The 20,115-nt window shown below is 46.4% G+C and overlaps 1 protein-coding gene across 1 annotated transcript in view; it reads left to right on the forward strand.

Annotated features, from left to right (window-relative positions):
• Positions 1-8,949: 8,949 nt before the first annotated feature.
• The window catches only part of sema4f (sema domain, immunoglobulin domain (Ig), transmembrane domain (TM) and short cytoplasmic domain, (semaphorin) 4F), a gene marked incomplete at both ends in the record, with an annotated part of 64,928 nt that continues 53,762 nt past the window's right edge, over positions 8,950-20,115 (forward strand). Inside the window, 1 exon segment of the mRNA XM_080838488.1 lies at positions 8,950-9,034. Within this exon segment, the coding sequence (XP_080694614.1) occupies positions 8,950-9,034 (85 nt within the window).

Genomic DNA, 20,115 nt, shown 5'->3' on the forward strand with positions numbered 1-20,115 from the left:
TACTCAGAGCTGTTTATTCATGTGAATGCAAGAGTTTTTGAGTCATGGATGGATAGAGAAGCTCTCTACCCACCATTCATTAAAAGAGAGTCAGTGACTGTACTCCGATACACATTCTGTCAAATTAAGGTGGGTTCAGGATTTAGCCATAAATAATCCAAGCCAATCGACACATCATTTGGTGATGCACTTCATTCTACACCTAATGAGGTCTTGCTGGATAGAATATTTTGGTGCTTGCATCAGCGGGGCCCATAAAAGGAGGATACCAATACAACCCCTGAGGAGATAGAAGTATACACCAGCATGACCGAGCTGCACAGGCACATGGTCTGGCCTACTCGGTCATGCTCCTTGGGGTCATCAGTCCTTTCAACTGTGACACACTGTGAATGCAGACATCCGTAGAGACCGAAGAGGAGCAGCTTGCTTCACCTGTCCCACATCCATGTGCTATGTGTTGCGTAAACGACTGAACCGAATCACACCTGAACCCCCATTCATCTGTGCATGTGTTAAAGTGTTTCTGTGCCACAGCCTGTGCCATGCTGGATCTAAAGGGCTGGCGTGGAGCCAAAATGGCAGAGGGCATTGTCTTCGAGTAGCACCATCCTGCTTCCTGTTTAATGGGAACATGGGGGAAAAAAAACTTGATGCTACAGTGCTCCTGGTGGAGTGGCTCCCTCGTTCGTGGAATGTAGAATGTGTACACACTGTTACCGTGGCAACGGTAAAAGCCTGGCTAGATTGAAAGGGAGATGGAGGACACTCCAGAAAACCAAAAAAAATAAAAAAAATCACACACACAATTCCATTTCATTTTATGCGAGGAGTGTTTTTCCAGCGAAAGTGGGGGTTGGGTTAACAATTGCATTTTAAGTCTCACTTAAACCAACGTCTGCGTATGTGTGTTAATTAACTCCCAGGCTAAATTAACATCAGCTCTGCCATCAGTCATACTCTAGCTGGTGGCCATTTCTTTGTATTTAACACTACATTTAAAATATAATTTGCACTTCATAGTGTAGCAATCAATTGCCCTAGTTCCTTGGGGCAAGTTCTGTTGAATCACTTCAATTAGCAGCCGAGTTAAACATCAGGAAAATAGTGTGCCCGGCTAGGCCATACTAGGTGCCCAGCTCTCTTAACCAAATATAATTATTCCAATTAAATCACAGGATCCTAGAGGGGTGAGAGTAGCGGGAATAAGAGGCTAGCAACCCCCTATGCTCTCTCTCTCTCCCTCCCTCAGCTCCCCTCCCCCATAGAAAGGCCTGGATCTGCTCGCTCATGGCTTTGACTGGGGGTGGGTCGCTGGTGGGCTTTTCGTTTCTTCCCTCTTCCTTGTGATCTCTCTGTGGCAGAGGCTCTTTGTGCGTTGCTGGAGCGCTTCTGTCAGATCTGGGTGGTTGGGGACAGAGGGCTGTACTGTACAGCGGGGGAGAGATTTATGGTGGAAGTGGTGAGAGATGGCGGTGGGAGCTGACGGTGTGAATGAGGGAGTGATGCAGTGCAGCTGCGATGGGTCTGGCTGGCTCCTCACGTCGCCACAGGGAAGACAGCAGAGCTTTGTGTTTAAGAGGCTTCTCTGCCTTTTATGCACATATATTTATGTACTCTTTATGTATGGTTGTGTGCATATGTGTGTGTGTTTGCGTGTGAGAGAAAGAGAGAGAGAGAATAAGTCTGTGTATATGGTCTAATTTTGTTTTACTGGGACAGAAATGTGGCCCTGTAGTTGTCTGCTAGCACCGTCTGGAGGGACAGTAACGAGACAGACAGGGCTAGAAACTCACTTTATTTTGTTGGTCCACTGGCTGCCATGTGGCGACCCACCAGGGTTTGCCCCTGTTTTCCCGATGGCCAGTACACTACTGCTGTAGGGTACAGAAAGTACAATCCCTGGCTGTACCACAACCTCTCATTTATATGGTTAGGATTAGAACAAGCACTGACCTATTCCTGAGGAAAGGCTAATGGAACATGAGTGCTTCAGTGAACAGGTGTCCTTCTAACACAACATTATGAATTGGGATTCAAAGGAGTTCACTTTAATCCAACCGAATGCATTCTAACCTCAAGTCTATTCCCATTCAGCACAACGTCATCCCTCCTTCCGTCTACACAACCATCCACCAGTCCATCAAAGTACAGCCTCTGATCCTGCAAATGGCCGCTCTGCCTTTGGGCATGGGAGGCCTTGACCTCCATAATCACAGAGGGATCCCTCTTTAAGCAGCTTGAAAAGTTTTCCGGCTTCCCGGAGCACCGGCGTTCATCTCTCAGTTTATTTTTGGGGAAAACATGATCCCGAGCGACGCCATCTGCTCTAATCCCCAACTTGTGGGTGAAAAAGACTTTCTAAAAAGCGATTTATTTCCATCTTGACACGTAATTATATATTTAAGACCCATATGGTTTAGCCCTTCCTCGCCCTGCTCCTTTTTCTGCTTTGGGTAGCTCGCTCCTTCAGCCCTCTTCTGCTCCCCTCATCTCCTTCTCTCTCTCCCCCCCCCCCCCCCTCTCCGTTTTTCTCTTTCTTCCACTCTCTCTCTCTCCTTCTCTTTATTGAGGGTGCTAATTCCTTCTACGCCCGCAAAAAGGGAGATGTTTTTTCTCAGGATGAAGTGCTTCACGCTCATCATCCCGGATCACGACCGCTTGTAAAGCGACGCAACCCTCGTAAACAGCTGTGAACCGGATTCTCCTTCTCTCCCTCTTAATTCCTCTTCTCTTTCATCTGTCTCCGCTTCTTTCGCTCCTCCTCAGCCATGCATATTCATCCGCTCCGCGTTGAGGGTATGTTTACTAATTCCTGGAGGACTTCTCTGCCCTGTGTGTTTGTTTGTTTCCTTGATAATCAGACAGATTGTCTGTAGGGGGGCTTATGTGCCCTGTGGGTTGTTGAGTGGAGCCTATCGAACCCTCTTGCAACATGTTCAACCCCAAAACTCTAAAGCCACTTCAGTACAGGAAAATTAAAATTGAAAAAAAAAAACATTCATAAATGAGTCTCCGAATGGTCTTGCAACAGGCTGTGTGTCCCTGTAGATGTGCATCTTCAGATGGTTTTCTGTGACAATGTTTTATTTTCATGTGTGTATGTGTTGTTTTGTTTGTAAGGGCAAGTCTTTGAGCAAACTGCATCCAGACCCTGATGCAACAACTTAAAACGACTAAAGAACCGTTTTCTCAAATGAAATATTTAATAAATTCACATGAGAAGTATTCTTTGTATTGTTTGGATTAAGAAAACACGTAAGGGATAATGTATTGTCCGGAGGTCATTCTCCAAAAAGAATTCCCGACGGGGCGAACAACACCCCGACGACGGACAATACATTATCCCGCTTATTATACGGTTACTTGCCAAAAATGATAGAAGACATTCCTCCAACATACCGCTTTTTAATGATTTAGTTGCCGTTTCATGAGTCCCGTTTAGAAATAAAGAGTTCTTCAAGCAAATAGAACTTTGAAGTTTCAGGTGTTGCATAGCAACCCATTACTTGCTGACTTCAAATTACCATGAGTCTGTTACGTTAAAATGACTGGACTTCTTGCGGAGTGATATGAAAGAGATGAATTAGAAGCACAAAACCTGTTGCCAATGACAGCGGCCATAATCTTTTCGCAGCGTTCTGTTAGCAGGAATGAATGTAGGGTATGACGTAGGGATGGCCCATTCAAATCAACGGTACTTTTTGGAACATTCTGAAGAGCCGTATAATAAATTATAATAATTGGGTCGTATTAGTTCTGTTAATATTTGCAAAGTTTAACATTGGTCTCTCTCATGCACACCATAGCCAACAACTTAAATGGAACATAGTCAAAAGTGCATTAAGGAGAAGATCTGGCACGCTGTACGGCATCATTCTCACTTTCAGTCCGTGGTGGTGGGAAAGCATATTGAGATCTTACTCCCACTTCTGCCATCTCATTAATTAAAGAACTTAACACGATTAGCTCCAAATTCATATGGGAGCAAAACATACTTGTGTGACAGAGAGAGAGAGGAAGAGAGATGGAGAATAAACACTTGTGTGTGTGTGACAGAGAGAGAGAGAGGAAGAGAGATGGAGAATAAACACTTGTGTGTGTGTGACAGAGAGAGAGAGAGGAAGAGAGATGGAGAATAAACACTTGTGTGTGTGTGACAGAGAGAGAGAGAGGAAGAGAGGTGGAGAATAAACACTTGTGTGTGTGTGACAGAGAGAGAGAGAGAGAGGAAGAGAGGTGGAGAATAAACACTTGTGTGTGTGTGACAGAGAGAGAGAGAGAGAGGAAGAGAGGTGGAGAATAAACACTTGTGTGTGTGTGACAGAGAGAGAGAGAGGAAGAGAGGTGGAGAATAAACACTTGTGTGTGTGTGACAGAGAGAGAGAGAGAGAGAGGAAGAGAGGTGGAGAATAAACACTTGTGTGTGTGTGACAGAGAGAGAGAGAGAGAGAGGAAGAGAGGTGGAGAATAAACACTTGTGTGTGTGTGACAGAGAGAGAGAGAGGAAGAGAGATGGAGAATAAACACGTGTGTGTGTGACAGAGAGAGAGAGAGAGAGAGGAAGAGAGATGGAGAATAAACAGTTGATATAAACAGGGAGAAGAAAGAGGCCAGTTTATTTAGGTCAGATTGTAGATTGCATACATTAGAGCTCAGGGCTGAGAGGACTCTAATGATATCAAAGGACAGAGAGGAAATTACTCTCTTCATCTCTGTTCCTTTGTGTGAGTGTGAGTGTGTGTGTGTGTATATGTGTGTGTGTGTGTGCACAGGCGACTTTGCATGTACTGTACCTACCCGTCCACCTGTCTGAAGATTCAGCTAATCAATTTCAGTGGGTTAGGGTGGGGGCTTCATCTGTGTAATCTGATGAGCAAGGTAAGCATGTGGCGTTCATTAAATCCTCCAAAAGGATAACATCATTAATTCAACCCTGGGCTGAACAGCTGACATAATCTCAGTGTTGGCTTATAGTGTTATGTAGTCTAATGTGTGATCATGTCTATGAACAAGTGATTAGAGCTTGTCCCCATATGCTGAAAACTGTTTACACCTGCTGAACAATGTTTGTGCGTGTTGGTGTTTGTTGTAGCATTATTTGGTGCTAAACAAGGTAAACCACTGCCTGTGGGTGTTGTTTTGCTGTATATTATACTCATTATCAGCCATAACACCCCAAATGGCTCATTAATTTGTGTAAAAACACATTAAATAATGTGCTTCTGAGGTGCAAAATTCCCTGAAAGGGATGCAGGGAGATTAAGTTTCATAAGTGTGTGGATAATATTCACACATTCACACAAAAACACTTTTCTCTTTCTCTCTCTGTCTCTTTCTTTCTCTCTCTCTCTCTCTTTTACACACAGAGACACAACATTAAATCCCTGCTTTACACGCCCGTAGAAATTCCTCGCCCTATTGAAGATGGGGGTTGCACGAGGCGTGTCACCGTGTAGGTGTGTATGCTTCATGAGGGTTTCTCTCGGAGACGGGGTAATTTTCTCAGGGCAGGATTGTCAATTTGAGATGTGGACGAGAGATAGGCGCACAGAGATCCCAGGAGATGCTATCACTTGCCTAACCTGCATTTCACTGGAAGCTGTAGCCGCGGGTCATGGACTCTGCTATTATACGGGGAGTAGCTGGAGGGGAGGGTGAGAGTACATGGAGAAATAATAACTCCACCTGCTTAACCACCCCCCCCCCCGCCCCCCCCCCCCCCCCCCTCTGCCTTTTCTTATGCTTTTTCATCTGGCTAATGAATGCTGTTAACTTAATGAGGTGGGCTCTGTGGATGTAGGGGCTGGGCTGGGCTGGGCTGGGCTGGGCTGGGCTGGGCTGGGCTGGGCTGGGCTGGGCTGGGCTGGGCTGGGCTGGGCTGGGCTGGGCTGGGCTGGGCTGGGCTGGGCTGGGCTGGGGAGACGTGGGTCTATTGATGGGTCAGGGAGGCAATCCTTCAATTCCCTTTTGAGCCATAAGAAATGATCACATTGTGTGTCTCTCTTACTCTCTCTCACACACACACACACACACACACACACACAACACACACACCACATGCTCAGCCACGAGCAATATCCTCACACAAGCACGCACACACACGATCACATGCACTCAAGTACACACATTCAGCGCAAGCGCACAATGCCCAACAAAGGCACACATTCATGCACTGAATGCACATACAGTGCACACACGTACAAACACACACACACGTCTCATACAGTGCACACACGTACAAACACACACACACGTCTCATACAGTGCGCACACGGTACAGCACTTAGTGCCCCGGCACAGAGAGAGAAGGGCTGGTTCGGGCAGAGAGAGAGAGAGAGAGAGAGAGAGAGAGAGAGAGAGAGAGAGAGAGAGAGAGAGAGAGAGAGAGAGTGGGGCTGGTTCGGGCAGAGAGAGAGAGAGAGAGAGAGAGAGAGAGTGGGGCTGGTCCAGACGGCTACATTGATAAACATTTAATCCAATCATAGAGCCGCCTGCTTTACAGCTGGGACCAGTGCTGCAAGGTGACCCTTACTGACTGAGACTGATGTGGATTGGCATGTAAAGCCCCTCACACACACAAACACACACACACCCACACACACAAAAACATGTCCCAGCAGTGCCACTAGACAATTAAGATATTGGAAGTGGACATGACCCCCAGCATGGAGGCATGATCACGTCGCTCCCTGGGAATTTCTCTGTAAGGCCGTGTATGTGCTTTGTCAAGATCTGATGAATGGTAATGTGCTTCTTCAAAAAGGAGAAAGAAGTGGGGGTCTGTTGTGTTAGCCACCTCACATCAGGGGTGGAATAATAATGCTCTACACATAAGTTGCGTGACAATCCCTTTAAGGCTACTTCAAGATTCTCCCCTCTGATTGGTTGTGACTTAAATGTATGCGCATCTTTAAACACAAAGGTGATGGCGGTTTGAATAAGAAGGGCCAAGCAAGGGTAATAGCATTACTTTTGTAAAATTGTCAGGTCTCAGGTCAGTTTAAGGGTTTGATTAAGATGTGGTATACCCAGAGTTGATCCAATATCAGTTTCTCAACAGGACCCCTCTCCCCCAAGGCTGCCAAGTGCATCGAGGGCAGCTTATCCCAGCATGCCGTTTGGCGCTCTTGCCTTTGGGCATTTGGATCCTGTGAGATGACAGCTTGAGGTATGTCAGTAGATCTGAGTATCAGATCCCTACTCACTTGTCGTGTAGATGTGGCTGAGATGCTGCAATTAATTTACTTCTACATGATAAAAACACAGTCCTTGTAACAATACTTTCTCAAGGTAATTAACCACATCAACAACTGTATAAAAACAAACGTACAATATGTATTTTATGTTTAAAAAGTCATTTATAAGTCTTCGGAGCATTTCCACATTACATCAAATTCTTTCAAGAACCACTATGGGTTAACTTGTCTCGATTTCCTGAAGGAATATTTACATACGCACCTGTCCGGTAGAGGGCACTTTTCCCCCGATACACGCTAGATGCAGATAAATAAATCACTCAGTCAATAGGCTTTTGGGATTGACTGCTTTGTTAAAGCATTCAGCTCCATGGGAAACCATGATTTCTACGTGTAATCTTGGCAGTCGCTACCCGTGTAATGTCGAGGTCGTATTTTACTTTATTTGTACGTCTGCCATAACCTCTGACCTCCCCACGCCTCCACACATCCAGTCACAGCCCCGTCTTTTGTCCCTCGTACACCCGTGGAATCCTGAAGGCACCGGCGCCTGTGATCGCGTTGTTCTCGCGCGGATTAGAGAGAGACAGATGGACACCGGGTCCTGTCTTAACCAAATCCTCTCTCACAGGGAAAAAAAGAACACATCTCAAGAGATTCCTGTCTCCCTTCTCATTCCTGCCTCTTACCCCTTCGCTTTTGTTTATAACGTTACTCATTTAATTCGTCACGTCAGTCTCCCTACCCAATAACATACAATCAAATCAACAAAATTAAGGGCTGAATTTTAACGCATAAATGATTTATCAATATAAACTAGAATTTAAAATAGCCTAAACTACACTCTTGTAGTGTCTGCTGAACAATAGACCACTATGTGTGATCAATAATTATAAGCAACATTCTGTATTTTGTTATTAATTGAATAATGTGCTACTACAGTTGTGTTAGAATAATATTATAATAAGCTCCATAATTAAGCTGTGCATGACGTGTCTTACCTGTTGTTCGTAGGCGTCGTTCCAAGCGGGCGGGGCGAGACTTGACAGCGAAATCGGTTACAGAGACCCTGTGTGAAGCTTTATACAGAGCTTGCCTGGATATCCGACACAAATACGCGCTGTTTGTAGTATTCATTTAGCCGTGAAAATATTACACTGTCCGCTGCGGACGGGTTCTTCTTGACTTGCCAATTGCCGACGGACTGGACTCTATTCCGGAAATTTAAATGGAACCAAATGAAATAGCCAAAACGGAGTGAGCGCTGTTGTGCGATATAGGAAGGGGCTGAAGCGAGGGAGCTTGCGCTGACAAGCGCTTGTATTTATTGCACTTATTTTAAAACATCCCGCAACTTTGACTTTGTTTTGATATTCCAATGGTATAGTGGCTTCTGCCATTCATTTGTATCAGTAATTGCACTTTTACGCCTTATGCTGTAGGCGAAGCTACTGCTTCTTATGCAGAAGCGACCAACTGACCAGAGAACAAGACAGCGTTTGGCTTAAATTTGGTTTCATTTCTTTGCTTTCTCACAATTTTATGCTTTTTCAAATATCTTTAGTGTAACCAAACAGAATTGAAGCACGCTGACGGGTGAACCGTGCGCCAGGACATAATCTAAAATAAGCTTTAGCAGGAGCACATTTGAATTCAACTTGCCGACCGGGAGAAGAATGGTTCGCAGCTGAGACCGATCACTGGACGGTAACCCCGGACCAATACTTCGCGTTGTTTGGATCTTCGGAACATGAAGAAGACGGCTACCTGTCTCGTCGCTGGGGTATTGCTGCTGTGCTTTCTCCTGTGCTCCCTGGCAGCTCCACTGAACGGAGGTGAGTCCCGCACCTAACTCTTGAGAGGAGAACCGTTGGAGGGTGTTTTACAAACCAGCATCTTTCGAAATAGGAGAAGGAAAGCAGGTGTGAAACCTGTGTGAGTGGATGGAGTTACAGACTACTCAAAACATTATGGCACGCTAGTTACCTATATAACATGCATAACTGGCTGTTTTGTGGTTGTTACAATAACTATCTGCACCAGTAGTCATGTAGATATGAAGGGAATGCCAGGTGCTTTGTGTTCAGTGACAGGTGCAGCGCTGTGCAGCATGGGTGTGATATTTTTACAACCATAAGCATGAACTTAATGATTGACGGTGCAATTTCAAACAAATCTAATGTAATGATACTTTGGATTTAAAGTGCTCTTTCGTCTAGAACTTAACTCATGGACCAAACAATAGAGAATGGCTTTGGCCTATCTTTTAAAACTTTTAAGTCTTGCATATGCTCATACTATTCAGGATATATCAAGACAGAACTATCTCTCATGTAAATAGCAAGCCATAAATTGCATGGGTCATGGGAAGTTCTGACAATCAGTTCTTTGTGCCACTGCCCTCCAAGGGTCATTCTGGCCTCTCGTGTCCGATTCTTTGCTCCTTATTCCACCCTGTTTTTACGAAAATATGAATTTTCATGACTTAAGCCATATGGGACTGGACAGAAGAAACAAGTCTTTCGTCCTTGCATTCGTGGAACTATGACGAGACGATGTCCACTGCTTGTGTTGGCTCGAGGGCAAATCTTCGCCTCGTGACCGTGTTTACATGTGCCATGTACCCGCAACAACACACACTGTGCACGGGATGGATTTGCATCATTATGCCAGAGTGATAGACAGTTCCTCGTGCATTTGGCCTGAGACATCCCTTTTTAAAAAAAAAAAAAAAGATCAGGAATAACGTCCCGCGCCTGATAAACGCGACGTCCTGCTCAGTATCTATTGCATAGCGGGAAGACTTGTCAGTTCGCAGGAAAAAAAGAGAAGGGAAGAACATCCCGCTTATTTGGACAATGCGAATCATTTCAAGCGCGCTGCTAAGCCCCCCGGTCCGTACAGATGTCGCCTGAGAAACAGATGCCGAATGTGACTTTTCATGCTCTTTTGTGAATCAAACAGCTGGGCTAAAAGACAGGAAAAAAACCTAGTACAGCTTTTTCCTCTTCGGCAAGATTTGTCATGCTTGGAAGAGGCTGGTATATATATATATGCTTACCAATGTATGAATGCCAAAAATTCACTTTATGTAAGATATCTGTAAGATTCTTTTTTGAACCACACACAGAACACAAGGAAGAAGTCATCATGTTATCTGATCAAGCATGTAAATCCTTCAATCAGATGTTCTTTGAATATTGCTATGGGTTCATGATTGCAACAGCTTTTCTTTAATGACCTCTTGAACACATGCAGTGCAATCAAGCATCACTGGAAATCTCCATAAACAAGTCTGAACTGTGTGTGTGTGTGTGTGTGTGTGTGTGTGTGTGTGTGCACTTAGGAAACAGCTCTGCTCTGACCCCAAGTTCTTTGCCCCATTCAGTTTCACTTGGTTAGCGGCGACTCTTAATACCTTTCACATGAACCCGATTAGCGTCCAAAAACACAATGGCTCCAAGAAACGGGCTCCCAGAGATGTGACATTACGGGGTGAGACTGCACAGAGAACACAGACCTCAGTCCTCAGAGCAACACACACTCAGACTGTGTGTGTGACAGGGCTGGAAGTGTGTGTTCGAGGCAGTAGCAGAAATGTGGAACAAAAGATATGTGTTTCTGGTAAAGGTTTGCGTCAGACGTTGGAGACGTTGGAGTTAATAATTTGATTTCAGCTGTGATAATTCTGATGTGATTGTGAGTTGTAGCATCTTCTTGAAGACATTTTTATCAGATATTGGCCTGTAACCCTTCACACACACACCTGGTATTTGTAGTGTTAGTTCTCCGAGAGAGCATGCAATGGTCTCTCTCTCTGTTTCTCTTAGTCTCTCTCTTTCTCTCCCACTCTCTCTCTCTCTCACTCACTATCTCACTCAATCCCTTTACTGTCATCAGTTACTCACTCTTCTGGCAAAATGCGTTTCTGCCGTTAGTGTCGGTATCACCCATATTATTTTTCAATTCAATAAGGTCTAGATGCGAGACGAAAAAGCTGTCCCAAGAGAGCATGAGGCATGGAGAAGGGATTTCAGTCTTCAAGGGCAAACATGTGTATGTGTGTGTGTGTGTGTGTGTGTGTGTGTGTGTGTGTGTGTGTGTGTGTGTGTGTGTGTGTGTGTGTGTGTGTGTGTGTGTGTGTGTGTGTGTGTGTGTCTGTCTTAAGGCGACAGGGTTTCTGAGTTGGTCAATAGGAAGGGGAGGAGACCACTCCAGCACACGTAGGGTCAAGACCTGGCATTCCCTAAGGGTCACTCACTCCTCCTACTTCATAGGAAGCCAAGCATCGGCGGTCAGCAGAAAACCTTACAAAAACATATCTCAAATGTTTGAGCACTCCTTCCTATGAAACCATGCATTGTCAGAAGCAAAAGGCCACTAGTAATGTAAGCAGTGCAGCTTTAATGCAGTGCATTGAGAAATTGAGCGCATTAGCCTACCGTGGGCTCGAGTTTTTCATAGGGGTGGGGGGTTAGGGTTTACGTTTACAGTGTGTACAAGTAAGCAGTCCTCCACACCCCCTCACAAAGTCTTCTAGAATTTTCTCATTGCTTAAAAGGAATTAGCGAGCTCGCTAAGCCCGTAGTTTGGCTCTGCGTTTATCAAGTTTATAAAAGTGGCGGCAACCCCGAGAGACTACAATAAATTGCATTTTAATTCCACTTGTACATTATGAAATGGGTTTTTGAATCATACTTTCAAAGCACTGATTTCATTAACTTCCCTCAAGGACGACCTCATTTTAACCACACGGTATTAAAAAACGGCAAGGTAAGCTAACTGTCAGGGGTTTGGAGACAGGGTGGGGCTGCTGGACTTGACCTCCAGACGGCGACACGAAAGAGACAGACTAATAGAGTTAGGTGTCAAAGGTCACAACACCCCAACAGGAAGGGTGCACAAGATTGATTATTTTCAGCATCTACTAATTAATGTGTCTTGCTGTACCCCCAAATCTAACCTCCAGCCCTGCACTGATACTGGCCACATCAGCAATCATATTTAGCCTTAGAGAGCTCGGGTTGAGATGGCTACTCTACTCTCATGGCCATGTATTTATTTGGCTATTCGCTTTACAGATGCTTGTATCTGGATAGGCCTTAAAGTCTATAAAAAAAAAGCAATTAGCTAAAAGGAGAGAATGGTGCTGACCAAGGACAATACTAACTAGCTTCTTCCCTTGCCAAGTATTCTCTTCAGCATCCCCACACTCTCGACTGGCTCTGATTCATTTCAGAGAAACATCTGTTCAATTGTCGCTTAAAATGGGAAAACGGTTGGAGCGAGAGACCGGAGTGTCCGAGGAAGAAGTGCTGTTTACTCTCTGTCTCCCTCTTGGACAGCACGCGGTCTGAGTGATCTATAATGACGGCAGACAGTGTACAGACACGCACAGAGTGTTTGTCTCAGTGTCAGAGTGGGGGTTATGGTGATGTGGGGTGGGGGGGGAGTAGGGGTTGATGGGGGTTGGAGTTGAAGGATGTGTAGTCCCTTCAGCCTCTCTAATGTCTGTAATGTAATGGAGACTTGGGTGGATGTTCCAAGGGTCATTGTGTCAGTCTTCTTCTCATAAATACTCATGTTCTCCTTCTCGCTCTCTCACTTACTCACTCCTTCACTCAGTCACACACACACAGACGCACACGTACACGTACACGTACACGTACATGCACATGCACATGCACACGTACACGCACACGTACACGCACACGTACACGCACACGTACCGCACACGCACACACACACACACGCGCACTCATGCACACGTACTATAATTCATCTTCTATCTAGTGCAATACCTATCACCGTGTGTGACACTTATTTTCATCATATTTTCTTGTCTCTCTTTCTCTTTCTCTCTCTCTCTGTTTGTGTGTGTGTGTGTTTGTTTGTGTGTGTGTGTGTGTGAGAGTACATGTCAGAGACAGAGAGAGAGACATTCCAGATGCCTCCGAGACACATTTCTGGGACTGCGTGTGACAACCTTTATAGTACAATATCAGTGTCACATCTCTAGTCCGCCCATGCCTTTAGACATGCAGTGTTCCATTCACACGCCCATACAGAAAGCATTGTTGAGCTTGAGAAGAGAGTGGAGAGGCACGTACCTACCTGGCGTGGGCACGGAAAGACGTGGTGGTGCCCATTCTAATGCATGCCGAAATTGACATGAGTGGCGTCATTTAAGTGGGATAGCTGGTACTTGTGTTCCGCTGCCGAACCCATGGCATTTAAGGTGGAATTCCGCGATAGCCCAGCCTCCTACTCATGCTGCGTGTTTTCCGCAGGGCAAAAGCGAAACTACTGACTGGCCGACTCACCACTGTTTAGTCAGCATTCCTAACTGTCATGAATTGGAGGTACTCCTTGCTGGTTAGGGGAAGAAAATGAATGAACAGAGAAAGAAAGAGAGGGAGAGGCAGGGGGATTGTTTACCAAGCTATGGGAAACAGAGACCAAGAGAGGGCAGTGAACCCAACACTGTAAACTAACATGAACTGGAGTCGGGGATGAGGGGGGTGGGGGTGGGAGGTTGAGAGAGAGAGAAATATAAGCTTACAAGAGAGAGATAGTCAAATGAGCCACTGAAAGACCCTTTGGACCCCAGGACCCCAAGACCCTTTGGACCCCAGGATTTTGATTGACACTGAAGGCAAGACATGAGGTGACAGATAGTTGAACACACTGTGTGTGCCTTAATGTAGGAGGGCTCTTTGAGGAGAGGTTCTCACGTGCCCACCTCCCCCCCCACACCCCCACAGAGCAGGCAGGGGTCCCACTGAGGGGGAAATAAGCGGGTTGGTTGGGAAAGGAAGTGGTGTTGCTGAGCCAGCCTGTTGCATGCTGGGAGGCTCTGCCACTACGCAGTGTCTGCGCTCCTGTGGGTAGGGCACACACACACACACACCTGGCCATTAAAAAGCCCTTCCTCAAACTATCAGGGTGGGTGTGTGTGTGTGCCTCCCTGTGTGTGTTAGTGTGTGTATGTGTGTGTGTGTGTGTCGCTGTGTATTCCCGTAAAAGAGCAGGGTTACTTCCCCTGTTTCTGTGTGAACCTGAGGGACGCAGGCTTCCGACTAAATGGCAGGGTAGTGCAAACACTCTCTCAAATAAATCATCAATAGGATTGAGTACAGGAAGTGTGTGTGTGTGTGTGTGTGTGTGTGAGAGAGTGAGTGAGAGAGAGAGAGGCAGAGAAGAGGAATGTGCAGAATTTGTGTGAGTATGTGTGTGTGTGAGAGACAGATGGAAGGAGAGCGATAGACAGAGAGACATTTTGATGGAAGTGTGTTGTTTATCTGAACGAGTGGGCAAAAAATAATGGATTTCAGAAAAAAAACAAGCCTAGCAGCTCTCCACCAGCTGAGACCGCAGTACAGTCAGTCAGGTGCCGTTTCCTGGCTCTGCTCCACTCTTCCCAGCACCGGCTCCGGTAATAAATTCTCCTGGCTCTGGTGGTGCGCTTCACACACAGATAGTAGAGAGTGCCAGAGAGGGAGAGGGAGAGGGAGAGGGAGAGGGAGAGAGAGAGAGAGAGAGAGAGAGAGAGAGAGAGAGAGAGAGAGAGAGAGAGAGAGAGAGAGAGAGAGAGAGAGAGAGAGAGAGAGAGAGAGAGAGAGAGAGAGAGAGAGAGAGAGAGAGAGAGAGAGAGAGAGAGAGAGCCACACTGCACCGGTCCATATCTCCCTGCCACTGGCCAGTAGGCAAAGCTATTTCCAACCGGTCAGCTGGTAGCCCTTATCACACACTGCTCCCCCTCATGAATATTGCATTCGGGCCCCAGTCAGTGAAAAATGAGCCCTTGCAGCAGAGCGAATTGGCTGGAGCTCCAGTGGCCACTGCCTCTCACCCAGCCCCAGTCTGGATGACTGGGCTTGAACCCGGTGGCCGTTACGGCCTGGATGAGGAGTGCAGTAGTGTATAGTGAGTATTGATCTGGGAGCAGTGAGATGGAGGTATTATGGTGGCGTTGGTGGGGCGTGGCAATGAAGGACCCACACACACGCACGCGCGCGCATCCGCATCGATCTGTGTACGAGAGCGAGGGCCAGGCCACTGTAAATGAAGCAGGCTGTGTTTAAAGGGGCAGGTTTTCACCTCAATCAGCACTCTGTCCTCTCTTACTCGTCTCTCTCTTTCTCTCTCTCTCTCTCTCTCTTTCTCTCTCTTTCGCTCTTCCTGTCTATGTGGTTGTGTTTTGCTCTGTCGTTTTTTGGGGTCAGCTCCAAGCTTGGCTGTGCCAGTGAGGAAGCCTGATAAAAAAAAAAAACTGTAAAGAGCATTGAGCTCCTAATGGCAGGAAGCAGCCTTGGGAAAGAACAAAGGAAAAACTGTGTTGCCCAGGCACACACACACACACACACACACACACACACACACACACACACACACACACACACACTCACACACACACACACACACACACACACACACACACACACACACACACACACACACACACACACACACACACACACACACACACACACACACACACACACACACACACACACACACACACACACACACACACGTACACACAGTCACCCACACACACAAACACACACACATCCTGAATACAAACACTCTGAGACACATCCTGAATAGACACACATGCCCACACTAAGTCTAAAACACACTGACACACGCATACACACTTACTCCCATCCTGAATACACACAATTCTCCAATATAAACACACAGATTCACACCCACCCACACCCACACGCTCACACACAGACATATCTCAAATAGATCCACATCTCAGACATACACACACATCTCAAACTCACAGACACACACACACACACACATCCACCCACATACACACACACACACACACACACACACACACACACACACACACACACACACACCCCTGTAAAGAGCAGAGGAAAAGGCCTGGCATGCTGGTGTAAATATGTTGAAACTGTGTGGCAGTCGGGACAGAGATGGTGGCAGGGTCGCGGGGGGAGGTTCGGGATAAAATCAAACCCTCGTTAGGTCTCCCTCTCCCCCTTTCATCCCACCCCTAACCACCGAGTTCTAATTGAAGGCTGAAGGTGGTAATTAAATCAGGACAGCCTTGGGAAAAAAACGAGAAAGGGCTTCCAGTCCTCCAACAGCGGGAACTTGTATGTGTGCGTGCATGTGTGTCAGTGTGTGCATGTGTGTGTTTTTTATGTCTGTGTGTGAGCTGTTTTACTTTTTTTTTTTTTTTTTTTCACTAAATTCGTTCAGAGAAGCCTCCCTCCATCCTACCACCCCTGCCAGTGCCACTCAAGGCAAGGCCATATGCATGTAAAGTTTGAGTGGAAAGCCAGACCTCTGTGGGCTACTAAACCCCCCACCCCCCATACCCCACACAGTGTGGCTTCGATATAAAAGCAAGGGAATAAAAATGAAAAGGATGGTTAAAAAAACGCATGGCGTGTGTGGTTTTATTTTGGTGCTGATGGTCACCAGATGCTACTGTATTCAGGACTCTTGCCAAAATGCAGCCGGTCTGCAGACACACGGCGGACTGAGATGACTTCACCGCATCGATTTATCGTAGCTAAAGTTGGACGAGGGCCAGTGGGACTGAGAGGGCCGCATGTAAGAATATCAATCCTAGAATATCAATCAATGTGTGTGTGGGTGGCTGTGGGGGGAGCACTTGTGTACGTATTTGTGTGGGTTTGTGTACGTCTAGGATACACGGGTGTGCATACTGCATGTGTCGGCACACATCTTGTGTGTCTGTATGTGTCTGTTTATGTGTGTGTCTGTGTGTGTGTCTGTCTGTGTATGTCTGTCTATATATGTGTGTGTGTGTGTGAGTGTGTCTCTGTCTCTGTGTGTGTGTTTGTGTGTGTGTGTGTGAGTGTGTCTCTGTGTGTGTGTGTTTGTGTGTGTGTGTGTGTGTGTGTGTGAGTGTGTCTCTGTCTCTGTGTGTGTGTGTGTGTGTGTGTGTGTGTGTGTGTGTGTGTGTGTGTGTGTGTGTGTGTGTGCACTCTCATGGCAGCCCTATAGTGGTGTTTGTCTGAGGCTCTGGGCTGAGTGTCTGTTTGGCGGAGATGCATTATCGCACGGCTCCATTATCATAATTGAAGCGCAGTGCGGGTAACGGCCCAGAGGCCCGGCCTGAGTGAGAGTCGGGGAGAGCAGAGGAGAGATGAGATGAGACGAGACGAGATGAGACGAGATGGGAGCCTAAAAGCTGATAAAGCCCGAGTCCCTTTGATCCACCACCATGACATCGCACTCATAGCACATGTTAACTAAGAGCCTTATCAAAAATGAGAGCGACAGGAAGAGAGTGCTTAAATTAGAGACAGTGCTTATAATTTGGGGAGAGTGGAGAGAGGGGGAGGGAGAATCTTTTGAAATATTGTGTTAGCTAGAGACAGTCAGATATACAGATAGAGGAGAGACAGACAGACAGACAGACAGACAGACAGACAGACAGACAGACAGACAGACAGACTAACAGACAGAGGATTGACAGACAGACTAACAGGGAGATGAAGAAAGGAACATGGTAGAGAAGGGCTCTTCATCATCAGGCAGAGGAGCTCCAGGGAGGGGCGGCTGGACAGATGAGACCGGAGGAGCGTTAGATCAAAACGTCAGCCAAAGCTGCCTGTAATCATGTGTGATTGGGGCCAGCCCAGCGTCAGCTGCTAATAGGATTGCCTCATACAGAGGTCTGGTCCTGTCTGACTAGTCCCTCACACAGGCACATTATCTTTCCCTAAAAACACATAAGCCCTCAGAGTAATCACACCCACCCCTCCACAAACACACACACACACACACATGCGCGCGCTTTGGCTTATAGCTGTCTAGAGGCATGTGATATCAGCCACTTTATCTTAATGAGGATTTTTTATTAGGGAACTGCATGCGGCTTAGTTTTAGTGTGTGTGTGCGTGTGTGTGTGTGCATGCGTGTGTGTATGCATGCGTGTGTGTATGCATGCATGTATCCTGTTCCTGTTCCCGTTTTTATGTGTGTGTCTGTGTGTGTGTCTCCCGTATTGAACGTATTGTGTTTACTCATCATGCCGTGTACCTCCTATTACATCAGGTCAGATATGAATCTCTCTCCTGGTCATTATTTGCCTTCAGGGTACCAGAGTTGTCACGCGTACGATGACTAATGGTGTTTTATGGCTCTTACCTGTGTGTTCTCTCCAGCTGTCCTTCCTCATCGAATATCATCTCATATGACCCCCACCCCACCCCCCTCATCCATCTGTTTGAATGGAGGCACTGTTAAACATCTCTGGAGGCATTATTGTGAAACCAGAGTGATCACAGTATTCATCCTGACCACCTCACACCATGGAAAGTAACATATTTCACAATGAAATATCATGATAATAAATCATGAAATATAAATAATATTGTTAGGTTAAAGAGTTGTATTGTACTTTAGATATGCATTGAGCACACACACGTTTTGTCATGATCAGTTAATTAAACACAAGCGTATGTTGTGACGTTTATTATTACGTCAAGGGATTTCCAGCAGTCTTAACAGCTTGAGTCCTGTGGCTGACTCCCTGGTAAAGGCCTGTGCTGAGGCATTAGCTTACACACCAGATGGCAACTGTGTGTGTGGTCAGTCAGCAGATGAGTGCCCGTGATGGCGGTGTGGTCTTCCACACATGCTAACAGGAAGTATGCTAACAGGAGCGGCGGCAGCATCCAGTAGCTGTAATAAGTGGGTACACTGCTGGCAGTGTGGCTGGGTGTTTTTGAAGTGGTCTGGGCAGGCTGACGGGACAAGAGAGACATCTGAGGCCCGAGGGAAGCAGTGGTTGTTTCTGAGTCTTTTTTGGTTTTGTTTATTAGCATGATCATGGGCTAACTGCATCCATCCACTGCTTCCACAGCTGCTTCCAGTACGTCTACTGTGACTGCATCACACACACACACACACACACACATACACACACACATACACACACACACACACACACACACATATCCACACGAAGGGGCCCTCCAAATTACTAGAAAACAGGAAAAGCTGTGATTCTGTGTTTCTCAGTACAGGAAATGGTGGCAGCAGGATTGTGTGTCCAGTCTGAATGTGATCTGGGCCATCACACGTACACACACATACTCACACACATATGCTCTCTCTCTATCCCTCTCACTCACTCATTCACTCTCACACACACACACACACACACACACACACACACACACACACACACACACACACACACACACACACACACACACACACACACACTTGCAGACATACACAAAGGACCAAATCTGCATGCACAGGTGCATTGTGGCCAAATCAGATTAATGATCATAGGAGTAAATGAGTGTCTGCTTGTCTCAAAGGTCGCCGTGGTCATGTGTCATTTGTGTCACATTTTCTCAAAGTGAGAGGAACAAAACCAGTCATTCGCTTACCCACTACATGGGTATGTAGGCAGGCCAGTGGTGAATGCTGAATCAGGTCTGGGAGAGTCAGTAGCAGAGGTGATAAATACTCTGACACACCACAAACCTTTATCTAGACTTCATGCCGGTATCAGGGAGCTTTACAAACAATAACCTTCTTTGATTAATGTTATTGACTGGGGTATGAGTCTCCCGCGCGTGTTACGCTAGCAGGATAGAGGATGGTAACTTCTGCATTGACATCCAGTTTTTTTGCCTTGTTGGAGGCAGGACCCAACCCCGTCTGAGTGGGAGATGCGGGGGCGAAGCATGATTCAGCTCCTATAAGGCAACGTTCCCACAACTCACAGAAGATACGATAAGGGCTGACAAATAACACCAGGAGACAAGATAGCTACTTCAGCTGTTTTCTGTTCCTCCGTGTTTTGGTTACGAAGACGTGAGGGTTTGTTTTTGTCAGCACTGTCCACGTTTGCTTTCTATGTGCAGAGACACAGTGGAAG

Source organism: Sprattus sprattus (genome assembly GCF_963457725.1).
Source record: "Sprattus sprattus genome assembly, chromosome: 5".
NCBI lineage: Eukaryota > Metazoa > Chordata > Actinopteri > Clupeiformes > Clupeidae > Sprattus > Sprattus sprattus.